At 38.0% G+C, this 21,542-nt stretch overlaps 1 protein-coding gene across 1 annotated transcript in view; it reads right to left on the bottom strand.

The window, feature by feature from the left end:
- Nucleotides 1-21,542, bottom strand: part of Enthd1 (ENTH domain containing 1) — a 116,009-nt gene that overhangs the window by 7,856 nt on the left and 86,611 nt on the right. The window contains exon 6 of the mRNA XM_027929912.2: nucleotides 5,854-6,249. Coding sequence (XP_027785713.1) covers nucleotides 5,854-6,249 — 396 coding nt within the window. The remainder of the gene's footprint in view (nucleotides 1-5,853; nucleotides 6,250-21,542) is intronic.

Genomic DNA, 21,542 nt, shown 5'->3' with positions numbered 1-21,542 from the left:
ATTTTTCCAGATCATTAACCCCAAAGAGTTAATAATGTCAGACCTGGACCCTTCATGTGAACAAATTACTTCTTAGGACAAAACCAAGAGATCGGCACTATCTTCTTTACCCTCCACCATCCAAGTGCCAGGCCATGAAGCCTGGCCATCCATCCCAGCTCATCATTTCTTGAATTCGCCAGGAATCAGCACTGTGAAGCCTTGTTTTGCAGGACGCTTTCCTTCCACTCACTTCCAGACCTGCGATTCATTTGAATACATGTACACTTGGCCATACTGAGGCAAGAGATCAAATGATCATGTTGTTTTCTCTCCCTCTATCAGTGCCACCTGGCTCTGCCTTGTTTCTCATCCAGTCTAGATCCCTATTATCCATCACTTCAACCGCTATCTTGCCTAAGCTGCCATGACTTCTGTCTTATCTGCTAACATGTGATCCATGCCAACCTTTTCTGTAAAAGCCCAGATAGAAAATATTTTTGGCTTTGTGGGCTATTGCAGTCTCTGTTGCAACTACTGTTTTCAATTTTGACCTTGTAGCACAAAAGTCACAGAAGATAATATGTAAACAAATTAGCCAAACACTTTCTTTACCAATACAGGCAGTGGTCAGACTGGGCCCGCAGGCTGCAGCTGACCAACTCTGTCCTAAGCTTCCATGATTTAAACACTAGCCTTCTCATTCCTCGGCTCAGGCTTCTCAGTACTGGAGAAAAGCAGAGAACTCTGCAAACCATGAGGCACAAACGACTACCCTCAACCCTCCCATCTTACCAGCTCCTTCTCCCATTTCTACAGTGACGACTCTAAATTTTCACCACTCATGCCATAGCCACTACGCCATTTCAAACTCCTCAGGCTTGGCAGGTGACTTCTGACAGTAAGAAATTGAGGCCCTTAATTACGGCATAGGGCACATAAATGCATCTTAATTTTTAAAAACAAAAATAATAACAATCCCTTCCCTCACACCTGATATATCCTTTTTTCTTCCTTATAGCCCTTGGATGAGGTAGATCCTTCTCCTGGATTCTCAACTCTAGTCCACCTTGCCCAGGTTATGCTTTACCAGGACCCCTGGCTATCTCCCTCTACCTCATCCTCTGTGGTCAAAGTGTATGGCTAAATTTCCAACTATTGTTTATTTACCTTTTTTTTCTTTAACCTGATTATTTTTAATCTATTCTTTTTATATATACATGACAGTAGAGTGTATTTTGACATATTGTACATACATGGGGTATAACTTCCCATTCTTGTGGTTGTACCTGACGTGCAGTTACACTGGTTGTGTATTCATATATGAAAATGAAAAGTTATATCTGATTCATTCTACTGTCTTTCCTACTCTCATCGCCTCTCTCTTCCCTTCACTCCCTTTTGTCTAGTTTTCCCTCCCCCTACCTCATTGTGTGTTAGCATCCTTATTACCTTTTGTCCTTTTTATATTTATTTTTCAGTTTTCGGTGGACACAACATCTTTATTTTTATTTTATGTGGTGCTGAGGATCGAACAAAGCACCCCGCGCATGCCAGGCCAGTGCGCTACCGCTTGAGCCACATCCCCAGCCCTACCTTTTGTCTTTAATGACGCAGTACACAATCTCTCAGTGAATGTTCATTTTGCACTTGAAAGAGAATGTACCCTGCAGTGGTTGGATATGGTGTTTTATAGATGTCAATTAAGTTATTAAGAATTTTGGTAGAGCTACTCATTTTCCTATGATTTCAGATTTTTTTTGTGCCTCGTTGTTCTCTTAATTTCTGAAAGGGTTAAAATCTTTAATTATGACTGTGGATTTGTCTATTTCTCTCTATAATTCTGTCAGTTTTTGCTTCATTCAGTTTTAAGGGTGGTATTAGGTGCATATGTACTTAGATGTGACATAGGTCACATCCTGAGGTGCTTGACTTGTCAATATGAAATGACTTTTTTTTTACCTCTAGTAATAATCCCTGTCTTGAAGTCTATTTTGTCTGATATTAACATAGTCACTCTTGCTTTCTTATGCAGCTTGCATAGTGTATATATTTTAATCCTTTTACCTTCAGTCAACCTGGAATTCTGTATGTGTTTGTTTTTAAAGTACTTCCCTTACAGATAGCATATAGTTGAGTCTTGCTTTTCTATCAAACCTGAAAGTATTTTCCTTTTAATTAGAATATTTATTCTACTCACATTTAATATGATTATTAAAATGGTTGGGTTTAGGTCTTCTATTTTATATTTGCTCTCTATTTGTCTGCTTTTTAGTTCCTCCTTGCCATCTCTCTTTTCTGATAATCAAATGTATTTTTAGTGTTCTATATTAATTCCTCAACAGGAATTTAGCTATTTTATCTTTCCTTTCTAAAAAAAATGTGACTAAACATGCATGTTTAACTTATCATGAATTACAGCTAATACTGTATTATTTTAAACTCCCCATTCTTTGTGCAATGTTGTTAATCTGTTTTAAATCTCAAAATATAGTAGCATGATTTTTGCTTTAAACAATTATATCTGCCTTTTTATTTACACACATATTTATCATTTCCAGTACTTATCATTTTTATTTGTAGATGCAAGTTACTATCTAGTAGAATTTCTTATTAGTCTGAAAAATATTTCCATACTATTTTTTTGTAGTGCAGATTTCATGATCATTAGCTAAGTTCTTATTTATTTGCATATGTCATTTCTTCACCCACCTTATTCTTTTTGCTAGACACAGAATTTCAGGTCGACAGATTTTGTCTTTTAACATTGTAAGAGGGATTTTCATTGTATCCATTATATTACTTATGATGAAGAGTCAGGCATCATACATGTTGTTCTTTATATGTAATATGACATTTTTTCTTACTGCTTTTGAAATTCTGCCTCTGGAGTTCATCCACTGATGAATTATACTGTGCCTGTGGATGGTTTTCTTTGTGTATAGCCTGCTTGAGTGTTTTGGACCTGAAAGTTTGTTTTGTCTACAAATTTGGAAAGTTTTGGTTATTATCTCTTCAAATAAATTTTCTACCCATTTCTATTTTCCTTCTGGAACTCCAATTATGCCAATGACAAATTACTTGATATTGTCCTCTTAGACTCTGAGTCTCAAAAAATTTTTAAAATATTTTCCTTCCCATTTTCAGATTAGATAATCCCTGCTGCTCTGTCTTCTAATTCACTTACTCTTCTTTCGTTTCCAATCTACTGTTAAGCATCTCCAGCAAAATTTTAAACTTAGTTATTTATTTTTCATCTCTAGAACATCTCTTTGGTTCTTTAAAAACAGTTTCTGTCTGTGGAGAGTCCCTCATCTGCTCATTCATTGTGAATACTGTAAGTCCCTGAATACATTTTTAATAGCTGCTTTATGAACTTGACTGCTAATTGCACCATCAAAAGGTCAGGTTCTATTGATTTTGTATATCTTCATTACAGCTCATGTTTTCCTAACTCTTCAAATGCCTAGTGATTTTTAAATTTTATTTTGGACATTTGGACATACTGTAGAGTCTCTTGATTCTGACAGTCTTTCTGAAGAATGATTTTTGTTATAGTAAAAAAAAAAAAAATGACTTGGCTGGATTCATCCACTGTTACCCTTGCAGTGAAGAGAAGCTGAAATTTCTTCTGAGTTCTTCTAGCTTCCAGAGGATTTTTTTTTTATTTAGTCACACTCACTGGGTTCCCCCTACATGTGTAGTTTTGTAGTTAGTCAGGAATGGGCAGAATTCATACATAATTTATGGGGCTCACCGGGTCAGAGTCTCCTTCCCTTTTAGGGTTTCCTTCATTACTGTCCAGCTTCTCCACCAGCACTGAGCTCTCTGTTTTGACATCACAGACTGTGTAGACTGAAGGGGACCCTCGGGGGGCTTAACTTCAGCTACTGTTTTTCAGCTCTAATATTTTCATTATTTTTTTTAAAAAAACAGATATCAGTAATCTGAAGACATTCTCGACCTTTTCCTCTCTTTTCTTGATCATATTAATCATAGTTATTTTAAAGTAGCTACCTTATAACTTTAGAATTTAGATTACCTGTTTCTGTTGTCTGTTTTTCTTCCATATTTCTGGTATTGTTGAATGCCAAAATATTTTTCACGAAAAATTACAGAAGCTCTTAAGAAAGAGTTTGTCTTCCAGAAGGCCGATGGAGAATGTGCCAAGCACTGCTATAGCTGAAGACAGACTTCAGTGTTTGTGAGGGCTGCCTTATTTCTGGGTTGTCCTTACTCCTAGAGTGTCCTAATTGAAAGCATAGAGTATTTACCAAGGCCCCTTCCGTTTGGCATATCTTGAACTCCAATCTCTGTATCCCTGCATCACAAGATGATCAGAATCTCTGCTTGGTTTCTAAGAAATTGTTTCACATTAATTTTTTTTGGCATCTCATCCAGAACATATGCATCTTCACAGCAGGCAATTACACAAAGTCCATTAGATTTCTCTGTGATTCCCTATTCTCTAGAATTTGGGCCTCTTCAGACCCTGACAGTTTGGAAGCCCCTAACTCCAATTCTGTCACCCAAATACAATGAGGCTGTGAAAATCCTGGCCTTGGACCCAAGGTGGGGTGGGGACTAGGGTGAATGTGGGACTCATCTCAATGTCCTTCCCCTTGAGATCTTATTCCATTATGTGTGCTTTCTATCTAGTTTGTCTTATGAGAACTTAAACTAGCTTTTACTAATTTTCCAGGGTTTAAAGTTAATTTGGGGGGTAGGGTTAGACTAATACTATCCTATTTCATTATAGCCAGAAGCAAAAGTCATCCTTGCTAACTGGTTTTTTAGAGGAATCTCTTGCTAAATTTTATTAACTATATATGGTACTGAGACACTGGTCCAAAAAGTATTTATTTTGTCAGTTATTAAATTATTTATTTAACTATTTTTTTCATAGTATTTGTGAAGTAATAAACCAATAGTAACAACTTCCCAGAGGATAGCCATGCATATAGGCGATCACCGCTGCCATAACTAGTACTAATTGGTTTCCACATAAATAGTCTCAGCAGAAAGTTTATTTAGTGACAATTAAGAATTGGGTTTACAACTGTTAGGCTATTCAATACCAAAAGGTTTTTGAAGAATAGTGGGAGAATCTTTATTATTCAATGACCTTAGTAGAAACAAGGTAAAAATATTTAACCTCAACATGGTAACTTCCATTATTTGTATTTATATGTACTTTTGATCTGTGTTTGAGGCAGTTTAAAGGATTCATATTGAAAATTTTGAATTTATGAATTGGTAATCATTATCATACATAAGAACCAATAAAACTATGACTTAGTCTTTGAAAAATGCATGAGCAAGCAAATTATTCTTATACTAATTAACTTTTTAGAAGAAAGTATAATTATATAACACAGGATTTAATAACTGACAGCCAATAACTTGGAGTCCCAACTGGCTCTATCCTTTATCACCCAGTCTAAACAATATCACAACCTTCTCACTGTTTTGTACAGACAGGAAAAGGACAACGTGTCTTGTACCTTTAAAAAAAGGCCTTTTTTAAAAAAGCACACATACATATATGCCATAACCAATTCTTTTATATGTATTCTCTTAAGCTCTTGGTTAATGCTAGTTCCTTCTATTTTGGTTTATACCAAATTACTCAGAATTTATGGTAATATAGTCAATCAAATATGTGTAACCCACAAAGATAAATTATGTACTAGCCCTTTAATAAAAGGGGTATTTTCCCAATTGAGAAGTATGTTTATGGTATTTTACTTTTTAATATCACTGATGAAGAGTGAAAGGAGGGAACAAAAAAGGAGGTAAAAGGAGAGAAAGGTAAAAGAAGAATGTTTCAGAAGAAGGAAAGCTTCAAATCACTGTGTTTGTTGGTAGACTCACCCCATGTGGCTGGGGCCTTGAGGTCTGCATCGTGCATTTGAACAGCGCTGGCCTGCATTGGTTTCTGAAGGTCCTTGTTGATTACAGTCCCCTTCGTGGGGTTACATGTTTCGAATGAGGGAGAGACATACAGTGTCTCTATAGAGGACTGGTTATAGGAGGTAGAATCTGACTGTGATATCCTTAAATCGGAACTGATAAACTCTTCTTTACTCGATGACCAAAATGCTGGTAAAGTTGTCAATGTTTCAAAACTTTCTGAGGCTGCCTGCCTTTTCTGCAGTGTTTGCAAGGGGTTTTTGGCTACAGTATCTGTAATGGTATTCTCTGATTTCTTGTCCAAACTCACATTTGTCTGCAGAGATGGGCTTTTTTCTGAGGGAGTAGGTACAGCATCTATAAAGTAACAAATAAGAACCATAATTAAAAAATAAAACTGAAAATATTCTATTTCAGATCCATTGCAATTTTAATAAATAGGGTTTTTAATGCCCCAACAGACTTCTTCCCTATTTAGTCCTTCTGTTTTCTTACTATGCTTCTATATTCTATTTAAAGCACATCCAAGCTATAATTGATGCCTTAGTCATTTGGTGGCTGCCTTCTCCCTCTCCTCACTAAAACACAAGGCAAGGAGAGCTTCAAATAACTTGTCTTTAAATATTTCTTCCTTCACCCACTTATCTGTCTCTGAAACCACCATATTTTTGGTACCTTCAAACTTTCATTTTTTTACAAGATAAACTAGTGAAAATTTGCCACATCTTACTGGTCTATCCTTATAGAACCCTCGACTACAAAAAAGCATTTTCCTGGGGCTGGGGCTGGGGCTCAGTGGTAGAGCGTTTGCCTAGCACATGCAGGACCCTGGGTTAGATCCTCAGCACCACATAAAAATAAATAAACAAAATAAAGGTATTTGTCCATCTACAACTAAACAAAAAAAAAAAAAAAATTAAAAAAAAAAGCGACTTTTCCCCTGGAATAAGGAACATCTTCTTCCCCTTGTACAGGAGGCCCATTAAAGAAACTCAGCACTTTAGGTAGGAGCATAATTTTAATAAATCCTTTGTCCATGTGGAAGAAAAGATCTTTCAGAAGTGTTGTGACAATTACTAAAATGTAAGTTCTGCAAGATCAGAAATATATGCCACAAAGCACCTAGAACAGAGCCTGAAATATGACAGACACATGCTATTGATCACAAATAGAAGAGACTGAAGGGGTTATAAGAAACTAAAACTTAAAGTAGACCTGATGGAAGCAATGCCTACAGAATCTTTGAGTTACAGACTTAACCTGAATATCTAGATGCAAACTGTTATCTTGCTCTCAAACAATTTCATCTGTACCTAGGTAAGAAAGAAAATTATTTTGAAGAGACTGAGTTCATGAAATTAGAAGCATAACTAGGTGAGAGAGGGCAAAAGGAAGAGTTTATCATTTGAAGATCCCAGAAGGGAAGAGGATGCAGAAATGGTGTAGTCACTCCCGAGTGATTGTGTCTCACGCTGTACGCTGCCACACACTTCATAATGCACATGACAGGCTCTCATCTTCACTTTCAGGCTCTGGGATATTAACATTTTCTTTGATACTAAAATCCTTTCCTCCCATTTTTACCATTTTGGAGGCTAGGAAAATGCTGCTGGTATATCCAAGATTTAGCAATTCAAGGAACTTACTGCTACCTCCACTAGGAATTCCTTTCTTTTTTTCCAATCTTCCCATCCTTTAAAACTTTCTCTGCAAAGCTTGTCCTGCTCCTTTTCTTCCTTGCCCCATCTTGTTGTTGATCTTATCATATTGTGTTCAGACTCTGTAATGAGAATACTTCACTCATTAAAACTCTTGCCCCACCTGAGGACAGGCTCCTTGACAAGATCTTAACAGAGGCTGTCTTTGTATTCCAGCACCTCACAGTGGCAGTCCTAGAGGAAGTACTTAATGGTGTTGAGTGAAAGGAAAAACTGAAGCACAAGAATTAAAGCAAAAGCAATGCCTTTGTTTTTTTTCTTTTTTGTAATCCAGAGGCACTTTGCAACTTGCCACGTCCCCAGACTTTTCATTTTTTATTTGGAGACAAAGTCTCACTAAGTTGCTTAGAGCCCTACTTAGTTGCTGAAGCTGGTCTTGGACTTGTGATCTTCCTGCCTCAGCCTCCTGAGTTGCTGGGATTACAGGTGTGCACCACTGCACCTGGCATTCCTTTGTTTTTCTAAATTGAATATGGCTTAATGTCTTAATAATAATTAAAGGAAACAGAAAATTGGTAGATAAAATAACCTCTTCTAAAATATTCCTAATTTGCATATGGCCCAGTTCTATTGAGTTGGTAAAAGGTTCTGTTAAAAATACTAATAAGTCTCTAGTAGGAAATTAGATTTATGGGATTTCAAAGTGCATGCCACTATATTTATATAAAAGCATTCTTTAAAGGTGAATTTCCATTAAACACTTTCCATTGAATTTCATTTTACATATGAGAAAAAGCCTAGTTCTATATGTAATAAAGTCATCTTAAAATTTAGCAATATGTAAACTAGGACAATTCAGAATGACAGTGACTTTCTGATGAAAATATTCATAAGAATGCTGAGTCTAAATCTCAAAACTGGGGTATATAAAGTGTCAACGGTAATAGCTGGTTATTTTAATGTTAAGTACAAAACTTTTTAACTGAACAAAACCTTAAAATTCAATGAAACCAATTGACTGGAGTCATTGTGTTTCTCTCAAGCCCCCTTACCCAAAAGTCCAGGAGAAACAGACTGCAATCTCCCAGTTGCTTAGAGTTCTGTTAAAAATGATAATTTTTAAAAGAAATCAAATACTATGATCAAAAAGAAGTCTAATTGGTAATGATTTTAAAATGAATATCTCAAGGAGAACAATGTTTTCTTAAATAGAAAGCTGAAGAGTCCTGAAGATTCCAGAAAATAGATTGTACAGGGCTTCTCTGCCACCAGCCTTCTTGTTCCCTCCCTGCTCATTCTATGCAACATGCCAAATTAGTCCTCCTCAATTCAATCACTATTTTAGTTATTTATAGTTTATATTCAAAAGTCCTGCAAAAATTCCCACTTGTGTCAGTGACAAAATCCACGTTCCTTGGGTTTTAAAGGCTAGCCATTGCTTATTTGCTATTGCTACTCAACAGGGGACAGTCTTCAACCCACTCTCTTCCTTACTTACATACCCCATGTGCTTCTGGTCCCTTCGCTTCATCCTACCTGGAAACACAGGTCTCTGATCTCTATCACCACGAACTTCTGCACAGCTTACACTGGAACATGCTCCTCTCCCCCACATTATTTAAAGCCTATCAATCACACAAGGACCATTTCAAACAAGTACTACCTACCAACAGTCTACCACTCCATCCTAATCCTCCCCTTTTCTGAAATTATCAAGTACTTATTTCTATAAACTCATTTTTTTGACTTAATTATATATATGCCATGTAGAGTCCATCACACATCACAGTTCTTGCACTTTGACTTTATAGCTTGCATCATGCTTTTGCATAGAGGAGGAATGTAACTATTCAGTTTAACTTAATTAGTGAATATGTAATTTATGTACTGTTGGCTTTATATGTTGATTCTGTGCACATCAATGTATACTGCATATGAACCTGAAAATACAAATTATCAGTCAAGAAACACTTATTGGTACCTACCATTCACACTAGGATGTATTAAGACTCTGGAGAGATATGCAAATAGAAGTTATAATTTCTATTGTCAATGAATTTAAGACCAAGTGTGGCTTATACAGATAGATGCATAGACAAATACATATATACCCATGTTTTCATGTCTTACATATGTACTCACACAAATATATGTGTAATAAGCACATGTAAATAACTAATAATATGAATTACAAGTTCAGTTTTACAATGTCTAGAAGATTTCAGTTTCCCAATAAATGAATAAACAAAGAGAATATACTTGTACAACATAGCAATTTGAATACGTCTTAGTTTAGTCCCCCAAACCTGACAGAATTTAAAAAAGAATTAGACAAATCTCACTCATATTTGGAGATATTAACACCTTTCTCTCAGTGACTGATAAAACAGGTACACAAAACACCAGAAGGGCTCTGGGAGAATTAACGTTATCAACCACCTTGACCTAATGGACATTGACAAAGTACCACACCAACCATGGCATGAAATACTTTTTTTTTTAAAGTTTGCAAGTCCACATGATTTTTCCAATAAGATAGGCCGTGTACCAGGCCATAAGTCTCTATAAGCTTTAAAAGCCTGAAGTCATAATTAAATTCTCTGGTCACATGAAGCTGAATTAGAAATAACTAACAATATGCCTAGAAGAAACTCTAAATATTTAGAAACTTAGAAAACATACTTCACATATCCATAGATTAAAGAAGAAATTTATACACTTTAAATACATGTAACTTCCTGAATGATAATTATACCCCAATAAAGTGCTACACCCTTGGGCTGGGGTTATGGCTCAGTGGTAGAGTGCTCGCCTCGCACATGCAAGGCCCTGGGTTCGATCCTCAGTACCATATAAACAAATAAATAAGTAAATAAATAAAGGTATTGTGCCCAACTACCACTACAAAAAAATAAATATAAAAAAAATTTTTTTAAATGACAGTTATACCCTAATAAAGCGTTAAACCCATGATTTTGGCTGATACAGTGCCTTAGGAAAATTGCTATCTATCTATACAAAATGCTCTGGGGCTGGGGAGAACAGAAATAAGGAAACCAACTAGGAGACCAGTGAAATATTTCATTTTTAGGTTAATTAAATACCAAAACAAATACTGAACTACAAATTTAGGCACTGTGTTAGGCTTAGAGGTACAAAGATGTGTACGAGGTTCAGGGAAGCCTTCTGAAAGCAGTGACATCTGAGGTGAGTGAGAAGGGTGAGGAAAAGTCAGGTGGGAGAAGAAAGATGGAGGGTGCCTGAGTAAAGGGAACAGCTTCGGCTAGGAAATGAAGCCTCTGAACACTGCCCTGTGTGGTAGTGGCAGGGTGGGCACAAACCTTTTAGTGTTAACAGTGCAGTGTGTGTGGCAGGGAGTGCAGGAGCTACAGCTGCAGGGCTGTGGGCCTCCTGCCTGGGGCAGGCATGGGAAGGGAGAGTGGAGTTGTCATCTTAAGACTCTTTAAAACTCATTGCTCTTAGATGCCTTGACTGAACCGGGTCTCCTTTCTAAGCAATCTTCTCTCCTGCCCCTCTTTCCTTTGAAATGTGGACAGTCCATCCTTGACTCTTTTCTCTTCTGCCTCTACAACCTCCCACGATGACACTATTACCATACTTGATCTGTAACTAGGACTATTACCTGTATGTGAGTAATCCACACATTGAATCCCCGGCCCTGACTTCGAGTTCTAGCCACAAGTAACTTCCTGTTGTTCTACACAGGGAGGTCTTACCATCCTTTAGCCTCCTAATCCTTGAGTGTTTGCTTTACCCCTATTAATATGACCATGAACTTCCTAGTCAGTTTTGCTGTTTTGGAGCTACAATTGTTATCATGGACTCTAAGTCTCCCCAGTTGCCCCCTCAGTGCATTCCACACAGTCAAAACAGAGTGACCTTTCTAAACTGAAAATCAGATCAGGTCATTTCTTTTTATTCTCTTTTTAAAAAAATTTTTTTAGTTGTAGATGAACACAATATCTTCATTTTTATTTATTTGTTTTTATGTGATGCTGAGGATAGAACCCAGGGCCTCACGCATGCGAGGCAGGTGCTCTATCATTGAGTTAAACCCCAGACTCAGATCACGTCATTTCTTTCTAATAACTCCTTCAAGCTACTTACTATGGTTCATAAGACTCTGCACAAATTATAGTCTCTGTTTACCTTTCCTGCCTCTTCTGTGCCACATGCTCCCGACCCTGTGCTCCAGCTGTACTTCTCCAGTTCTTCCATCTCCACGCCCCTCTTAGCACTGCGTCCTCACCCAGGCTGTTCTTTCTGCCTGAGATTCTCCTCCATCTCCTTATGCTAAACTAACTGGTCTTCTCGCTCACGCTGTTTTCTTAACCTAGAATATCTTCTCCATCAAAAATGATTTCATTGTTTAAGGCCCTATTCAAATACTACCTCTTTTGTGAATCTATTTTTATCCTCCAGGTTAAAATAAACCTTTGTTTTCTTCACTATTGCATAATAAATACAATGTAAATATTCGTATTTTTCACTAATTTCATCATTTTAAATATTATTTGTTCATTGGACAAACATTAAGTACAAGGATGTGTCAGGCACTATTCTAAGCTCTGGCAACAGAGTGGTAAGCCAATTTGTTGTTTGTAACTTGTCATAATTTCTTGTTTAAAGAGCTGTCACCTCCACGATACTGCAAACCCCTCAGGGCACAAATTCTATTGGATTTGTTAAACCTGTAGGTGACTAGCAGATATCTGACAGGAATTTGATGGATGTTTGTTCAGTAAATTATTATCTGGATGATCTAGTCATTAAAGTGAACTCAATTGTAAAGAAAGGAGCGGTCAGAGAGGGCATCCTAATTCAGCCCAGTTGTGATACACATGAGAACCTAAGACATCCAGAGATACGGTGATTAGGGGGCAGAAAGAAGACTAGGATTCTGGATTCTTGAATTCTGATATTCTTTCTTACTAGGGGAGGAAAGGAGGAACAAAAAAGCCAGGTAGTCCAGCTGCTCCAAGTTCTTCTTTACTAAATTCTAACAGCTGGACATGTGCACCTGATCATAACTGTAAAGTGACTCAGTCTCACCTCCAGATCACCATGTTTGTCCTCAGCGCTGCTTCTAGAGAGGCAGGGTATGTGAATGTGGGTGACAGCTGGTCTGTGTACTGAGCCTGGTTATCTTTTCCAGGCAGAGGGCCTTAAGGTAGATGTCTTCTTGAACACATGAAGAATGGAGAGCATTCATGGAAAACTTTCTAAAGCCCACAGGTACCTTCAGGGGCTCTGCAGTGAACATCACCTTTCTGTGTTTGAACACAAACACATAATGTACACATTTATGTCAACACCAAAATGTATACATTTGTAAACACCAAAGCAATTGCTTCATGAGGGCTTCCCAACATTTTCTGGGAGAGAATTTCTCTGAATTCTGCTCACAAAGCAGAGAAGAGAATAGAGTGAATTAATTTGCTTGGCTTTATCTGCTTTCTCATTTTCTTTCAATTTATACCTGAATGTCAGGGCTTTGTTCTCAAGTACCTATCCAGCTGATTTCTAGATGGGAAACTCAGTACAGAATTATGAGACTGTACCAGTTTTTTATTATACTGCGCTTCTATACCTGCCAATACACTTGATTAATGCAAAATAGGACCTTGGATTATGGGTCTTATTAAAGTTGTTCTTGAAAGTTATCCTTTAGGAAGGGTTTCTTTCTTCTCTGTAGACGTCGGGCTACAGATCTAAACACAGACCATCAGGAAAATGCCCACCAGCAGAAAAACCCCAAACCCAGCAAAACACCTCTGCTTTGAGCCTCAGGTCAAAAGAGAAAAGTTATGCTGTTAGAGGTACCAGGATGTTCCTGGTAGTTTGAGGATGAAATCTGTGGAAACAGAACTTCAGGTTTGGTTCTGAGTTAAGAGATTTTGCCCACAGACAGGAACACCCCCACACTGGGCATCTTTTTCATTTTTCAGAAATTCCACTGCCTTGTTTCAGGTACTATAATCACTGTATATTATTTTTAATTCATTACTGTGACTCTAATAATGGGTGTTATCTTCCAACAGAGCTATTGCTGTGCTGTTCTCTTGTTGGTCTGACACATAGGATCCAATTACAGTTACAAAAGAGGGAGCTGGCAGGCTTGATGAAGGATGGATGCCAGAACACTTCTTTCTGTAGTTTAAAAATGTGTAACCAAAGGAGCTTTTACTCTAGTAATTAAGTTGATCAAAACAAATAACATCTGAAGATAATAAAGTCATTTTGCCAAGAGGCCATAGTTATAAATTATTTATTTATTTATTTTTATGTGGTGCTGAGGATCTAAACCAAGTAGAGTGTAGTGCTGTATGTCATACAACAAAACATAAGCAGAGAGCTGTAAGAACAAATGTCCCTCACACATGCTAGGCAAGCACTCTACCACTGAGCCACACCCCAGCACAATAAATTATTAATATAGAATATGATTTAAATTGCTCATTAATATATTGGTTTAAGTTAAAATGGATATTGAATGTGAAATAACTGTGTGATGTGAAGAAGATATTAATATATTTTTTCTTGTGGTATATGTACAAGACCTAAATAATCAAAATAAGTTAGAATAGCTTTAATCTCTCTGTGATCCACTGCAATGCATATCGCCTTTCTATGTTTACACAAACATTGAGTGTGAGTACCCACATAGTTGTAGATCCTGAGAATTTCGTTTCATCATACATTATCACATTTAGCTGTACTGTGTATTATACCTTTGGGTTAAAATAAGAAAACATGGGCTGGAGATGTAGCTCAGTTGGTAGAGCACTTGCCTCACACGCACAAGCCCTGGGCTCAATCTCTAGGAAAGAGAGAGAGAGAGAGAGAGAAGAGAAGAAAAGAAAAGAAAACATACTTTAAAAAAGTAACTATGAAGTATGGCAAGTATATTTACTACTTTAAATGTAAACTTCAGATAATGCTTTCATTTCTCATAGGAAAATAGAGACAGACTTAAGTAGAGGTGCTTTCTAAAAAAAAAAAATCTCTTCAAGTGGGACAGCTAAAGACTTTCATGCCGTGAAAATGAATCATAATGAATGGATTATAAAACAGGTACAGGGTATTCAATATTAAATTTTATATCATAGTTAAGTTTTCCCCAATAATAAAAATCATCGTTTCTCTCAACAGACTACAGTTATAAAAGTTGAAGCTAAAATGTCTTTGTGAAGCTGGTCATAACTGCCCATTTCAAGGTTTCACATGTCTGAGGCTTGAGTTAAATGAAACCTCGTCTCTGGCACATGGAAGGTCCTGTTTGATGAGCACACTCCAGGCCTGAAGGCACCTGTGCTGATGCCCTTTAGACCCACCCATATAATGACGATAAAACTGACTCTAGAGAGTAAAAATTTAAGCTAAATTGGGTCAGAAATTTAATTCTGACATGAATTAAATATATAAAACACTTGAAATGGTGCCTGACCCACAGTCAACACTGTCTAATTACCAAGAATTTTTATTAGGAAACACTCTGAAGAAGAACTACAAGTGTTCCTGATGGTACCCTTTCCCCCTCAGGTATCTGTATTTAGAGACCTCAAGCACCATACATGCTCCTGGGCCTGCCTGTTCTCAGCAGGTGATATTTGAGACCAAGGGAACTGGTGTGCTATGGAAAGCTGATGATAAAGTGAGAACCACAGTTCTCAAGCATTTGCCTCATTAGGTGGACAGACCAGTAATAAACTTCACTTCAACAGAATGAAACTCATGTCTAAGTCTCTGACATTGCAACAAATTTTAAATATCATTTACGTCATTACGTCAGATGAAGTGCTGCTTCTCGTGAAGCACAACTACTCTATTCTTCAAAAGAAGCCAAGAAGAAATCTAGTAAAATTTTAAATACAATGCCGGAGAATATGTCCTTTTGGAAACAACTTCTGAATACCAAAGCGACCTATCCCATTTCTCTTCCCCAGACAGGGACATTTGTTCTTACAGCTCTCTGCTTGTGTTTTTGTTGTATAACATACAGTACTACACTCTATCTGTATTTTGCTTAGTCTTGTTACTCCAGCACTTTCCATGTACTTCATTCATGTGCCATGTACTTTGAGGATAGACTGTGTGCTGTGCCTGAGGGTACACAAGGCAGCAGAATGAGACCAGCAGAGCCCTTTAGACACAGAAGATAAAACCACCACAGATATATTTACTGTGGGTAAAAAAAAAAATATTTCTGAAAGATGAACAAGGAATAAAAGATTGTAAAACCGAAACCAAGCAGATTTGATAAAAATGCAAGTGGAACTTCTAAAAATGAAAATAAAACAACTGAAACCTTAAAATAAATTGGTAGCAGAAAAATGGGACTGGAAGATATTTAAAGATTCAGCACAGAGATCAAAAAGAGAGCAAATATGAAAGTGAGGTTAAGAGAGATGGCGAATGGAGTGAGAAGGCCTAACGTCACACTGAATCAGATTCCCTCTGCCCTCTGTCTCTCATTACCTGCACGCCTGCGCACCTGCCACTCTGTACCTGGAAGATTCCCCCATCTCACATGCCGTCTGGCCCCTGTTGTGTGCACACTGGCTGCTTCCTCTCCCTGTTCTGCTCCTTTATTCTTTCTCTTCCCTCACCTGGAGGTTGACTTTGATCTGCTGATGGGACTCGGCTCTCTAGGGCATTGGAACAGAGGAGTCCGTCTTCCTCACCTGGCCACTGCTGTGTTCACATATCTTTTGGTTGTTGCTTCTTCTTTGGCTAATATGGCCTTCCTAGCCCTCTGTATGGCAGGTACCCAACTGCTGGCTCTCCACTGTGACAGCTCTGTGGTGCTCCCTGGGGACCCCCTATCTACAGTTTCCTGACGTGGGACAAGCAGATCTGGTTCAACTTAGTCCAACTCTCCTCACCTCCCAACTTTTAATCTTTTTATCTAGCGCCTTGGACGGAGTGGCTGGTCTCTGCAGGAGAAAATTCACCACTGTAACTTCAAGGTCTGCGGGTGGCCTGGGACCTCATGAGAGCCCATAAAACTGTTTGCTTATCTGTAGTTCTCCCATTTTCTCAAAGACAATTCCAAATATTGATCGTCTCTCTTTTACTTTAGTAGATGATCTCCATTCATGGAGGAAAGAAAGGCTCTTTAAATGATTGGCTTCAGCTCTCCCGCTGCTGACCACTCAAACCATATCCATCGCTATTTCCCATGTCATCCTTCAATTGAGGTTCAGGAACCCTCCTTTCTTTTTCATTCATTTTTTTTTTAAATTTTTTCCTCCACATTTTTTATTGGTACATTATATTTGTACATATTGGTGGGAATTGCTATTACATATTTGTACCTACACACAATATAACAATATAATTTGATCAATATCACTCCCCAGCATCTCTCCCTCCCTCTCTACCTGCCACTCCTTGGGGCCATTTCCTTTACTGGTCTCCCTTTGATTTAGGAGATCTACCCTCACCTTTATTTTCCTTTTTCCTCTTTAGCATATGCATTTGAGAAAAAAAACATATAACGTTAACCTTCTGAGTTTGACTTATTTTGCTTAACATGATGGTCTTTAGTTCCATCCATTTTCCTGCCAATGCCATAATTTTATATTTATTTATGGCTAAATAAAACTCCATTGTGTACATATACTATATTTTCTTAATCCATTCATCTGATTTTTTTAATATTCTTTTTTTAATACTTATTTTTTAGGTGTAGATGGACACAACACAATGTGTTTATTTTTATGTGGTGCTGAGGATCAAACCCGGGTCCCGCCTGTGCTAGGCGACTGCTCTACCGATGAGCCACAATCCCAGCCCCATTCATATGTTGATAGACACCTTTGCTTATTCAATAGTTTGGCTGTTGTGAATTGTGCTTCAATAAACACAGGTATGCATGTATCACTGTGATAAGATGACTTTATTTTTTTCAGGGTAAATATGGAAAAATGATATAGCTGGGTCATATAGTAGTTCCATGCCTAGTCTTTGAGGAGCCTCTATACTGATTTCCACAGCAGTTGTACTAATTTACAGTCCCACCAATAGCATTTATTGCTGGAGCCCTTCTCCAGCATTTCTTGTTCTTGATGACTGCCATTCTGACTGGTATGAGATGAGATCTCAGTGTAGTATGAGTTGCATTTCCCTAGTTGCTAATGATGTTGAACATTTTTTTCCATGTATTTGTTGGCTATTTGTATTTCTTCTTTTGAGAAGTATCTGTTAAATTCATTTGCCTGTTTATTAATTGAGTTATTTGATTTTTTGAGCTCTATAGTCTAGATATTAATTCCTCTGTCAAAAGAGCAGCTAGCAAAGGTTCTCTCCCATTCTGTGGAAAACTTCTTTTAAGGCTGCCCAGGCCTGTCTTGTCATGTGCTTCTGAAGCATCCACTGCAGGGGCCTGTCCTTCTCTTTCCTGTCCTTAGCCTCCTTTTCATTATTTCTCTCCCCATCTCCCACAGACTACCCAGTCTCTTCCATTTTATATCTCCCTGTCTTTATTAGGTGTGATTGACAAATAAGAATTGTACAGATTTACAGTGTAGATGTGATGTTTTCATATATGTCTACATCTTAAAGTAATTAAATAAAGCTAATTTACATATCTATCACCTCACATACAAATAATTTTTCAGTAAGCATTTAAGATTCACTTAGAGATTTTTAGGTGTTACAATTACTGTTATTTCCTGTAATCTCCATGTGGTACAATGGACCTCCAGAACTTACACTTACTCGTCCTGTTTAACTGAAACCTTTTTACACTTTGATTAACATCTCTCTCCTCTACCACCCCTCACAAGAACCACCATTCTGTCTGTGTCTGAGTTCCACGGTGCTGGGTAGTCAACCCAGGGCCTCACGCATGCCGCACAAATGCTCTACCACTAAGCCACGGTCCCAGTCCAAGTTCAACTTTTAAGATTCCACATGTAAGTGGAATCATGCACTATTTGTCTTTTTGAGCATGGTTTATTTCACTTAACATATTGTCCTTCTAGTTGTTGCAAGTGACAAGATTTCCTTCATTTTAAAGCTGAGTAATATTCCACTGTATATCTACCTACCATATTTTCTCTACTCATTCATCTATCAATGGACACCTGAGTTGATTCCACATTTTGGCTACTTGGACTAATTCTGCATAAGAGTGCAGACATCTCTTCAAGGTGCTGGTCTCATTTCCTTGAATAGATACCATTGCTGGGTCATATGGGAGTTTTGTTTTGTTTTGAGGCTAGACTCTTCCACTCTAAATATTTCCTCCTTGGGCTTCTCTGGTTGCTGTGTTTCATCTTTCCCTTGTTCCACCCATTAAACACACCAAAAAATCATTTTTCTTTATTGAATTAATTTCTTTCTTTTCTGTTCCACTCCTCAAAACATTATAATAAGGCTTCCCTTCCTACACCTCAACTAATGCTGTCCTTCTTCTGTGAGGCCATCTGGACTCCTTAATTGCTAGGTCCAATGGAAAATTTTCAGTCCTCTGTCTCAGGACATCTCTATGGCATTTAAGATTGACTAGTCCCTCTCTTCCCTCAGCATCCTTCATTTCATACATTCAATCATTCAAAAAATATTAGGTTATATTAGGCAGGGTGTCACACACAATTCTAGGAACTAAAAATACAAAGTGAGCAAAAAGACAAAGCCTTTGCCTTCTGAAAGCTTACATTGTATAGTGGGGAAAAAAAGAAATGAATAATTAAACAAGAATTTATAAATAGTAAGTCAGACAGTGATAAGTTCTTTGGAGGAAAATAAAGCAATTAAGGGGCATAAGGAGAGCCAGGGAAGGGGCAGATTGGGGGCGAGGTGGCAGGGACAGTTTTACCATTTTATAGGGTGATCAGAGAGTTGTCACTGTTGAGGTGACATCTGAGCAGTAAACAAAGGAGATGAGAGAGGAAATCTGGTGGACTAGTAGAGGGCAGAGTGTTCCAGTTAGAAGGAAGAATCATGGTAGAGGCCCAGAGGCAGGAGAGCACCTGACATGTTCCAGGAGCACCAAGGAGCCTAAGACAGCTGAGGCAGAAGGAGCCAGGAGGACGGGAGCTAAGACGCTACAGGGAGCAAGGAGGGCAAGGTCTACAAGTTAAGAGGCTGTCATAATAGCCAACGGAAGCAACCGTGGACAGACCCAGGGAGAGGGTGACGCAGGGGATCCCACCGTATTTCACATTTTGAAGGTATAGCTGACATGAGAGAAAGAAATGAGTCAGGGACCCTGAGGTCTGGGACTGACGCCTCTCTATTCTAGGTAGCCATATGTGGCACTTTCTTCTTAGACCTCTACTGTCTATCTTCTAAGCAGCCCTGCTGGAAAAGGCCAAAAATGATCACGATGGCTTTCTCTCCTGCCTAGCCCACATCTACGTAGCCCTTGCTATGGCCAACTCTGGGGGCTTAGGCCAGTCCCAATTCACCAGGCCTCTGTAGCTTCACCACCATAGTGACTGGCCAGCTTTTCCCTCTTTCAGGCCAGTCAGATCCTGACCACAATCCCTGGCTCTCCACTTACTTCCTCACTAGACTTATTCTTCTACCATACTGCCCTGATGTAATATTTGCAAATTGTGTGTGTGTGGTGAAGGTGGGCTTAAGAGTCCGGGGTATGTTTTCATTCATTTCCTTTAAAGATATCCACAAGTGATATGTGCTATCTATTTTATTATTAGCAACTAAAGCAAAAGAGTGGCAAGAAAGATTTCAATTTTAACATCCTAATACACTTGTATAGCCTGTCAGAGCCTAAAGTTAGTAAATTAACCACTGAGACTTAAAAATTCTGTAACTGTAACTGACCTTTCTATCCTCAATTATATGCTATTTTTACCTAACACTATAAATTAGATGTCATAATTATTTTTTAACTCAATTTTTGTTTTTAGTTACCTTAAGTCTTAAAATATTATGTAATTACAAATTTATTCTGATGGTATATCTCCTCTCCCATAACTCTCCTCATGCATTGGCAAGAGGACCATTGGCAATCACACTCACATGGCTGTCCCATAACCCTGTGGTTATGGGACAAATACAAATTACAAATTTCTGCTTTTGTAATTCTAAGTTAAGTCATTTTTGTTCTAGGGATGTGCTTCTTGGGATTCTCCAAATCCTCCAGCAATGTCTCCTCTCTCTAAAAGATGCCTTTGTTCTTGTGGAAGTTTACTCCAGAGAATCCAGGGATCTGGCCTATCTTCTGCCCAAATGGACTTGGAGATTTGGCCCCATCTTGGGCTTGACACCTTCCTTTTCCATGGTGTGACACCAGGCACACTTCTGAACAAAATCTGCTTGCCCTTTTCAATACTACCCATTTTAATTCACTCTTTCTTATCACACACATTATGAAAGTCCCTGTTTAGAAGCCAGACACGCTGCCCTCTTAGATGTTGCAATTATTTTGTACCACACTACATTCGTTTGGATTTACTTAATGTTTACCCACTTTGTGGCTCACCACTTCTTGCACTGCAGATCTTTTTTTTTTTTTAATGATTTTTTTAGAATCATTTCTCTGTCCCTGAAATACATATTTATAGTTCCTCTAGTGGGGTCTGTGGTGGTAACTCAGGTTTTGTTAATTTGAAAAGTCTTGTTTTCAAATGCCTTCATTTCACCTTGTTCTTGAGAGCACACACCCCAGAGTGAGGGTATTTCCTTTGAGCACAAAGTCATCACTCCCCGACTCTGGGCTTCCAGTGCTGCTGCAGAGTCTGCTATTGGTCTGGTTGACATTCTTTCATAGTCACTCTTCCTTTCTCTCTTTGTCTTTGGTCTTCTACAGGCTCACCATGACATGCTGGGTTTCCATTTTTTTCAACTTACCACCCTAGTTGATATATATTGTGCTTCTTTTATCTTTGAATCAATTCTGAAAAATTATCTCCTATCAACTTATCGTATGTTTCCTCTCCTCTGGGACTCCTATTAGTTATATTAAACTTCATTTATCAATTAACTCTATTTGCTGCC

The sequence above is a fragment of the Marmota flaviventris genome, chromosome 3, assembly GCF_047511675.1.
Source record: "Marmota flaviventris isolate mMarFla1 chromosome 3, mMarFla1.hap1, whole genome shotgun sequence".
Classification (NCBI taxonomy): Eukaryota; Metazoa; Chordata; class Mammalia; order Rodentia; family Sciuridae; genus Marmota; species Marmota flaviventris.
The sequence above is the reverse complement of the archived record's forward strand: the minus strand, read 5'-3'. Positions and strand labels throughout refer to the sequence as shown.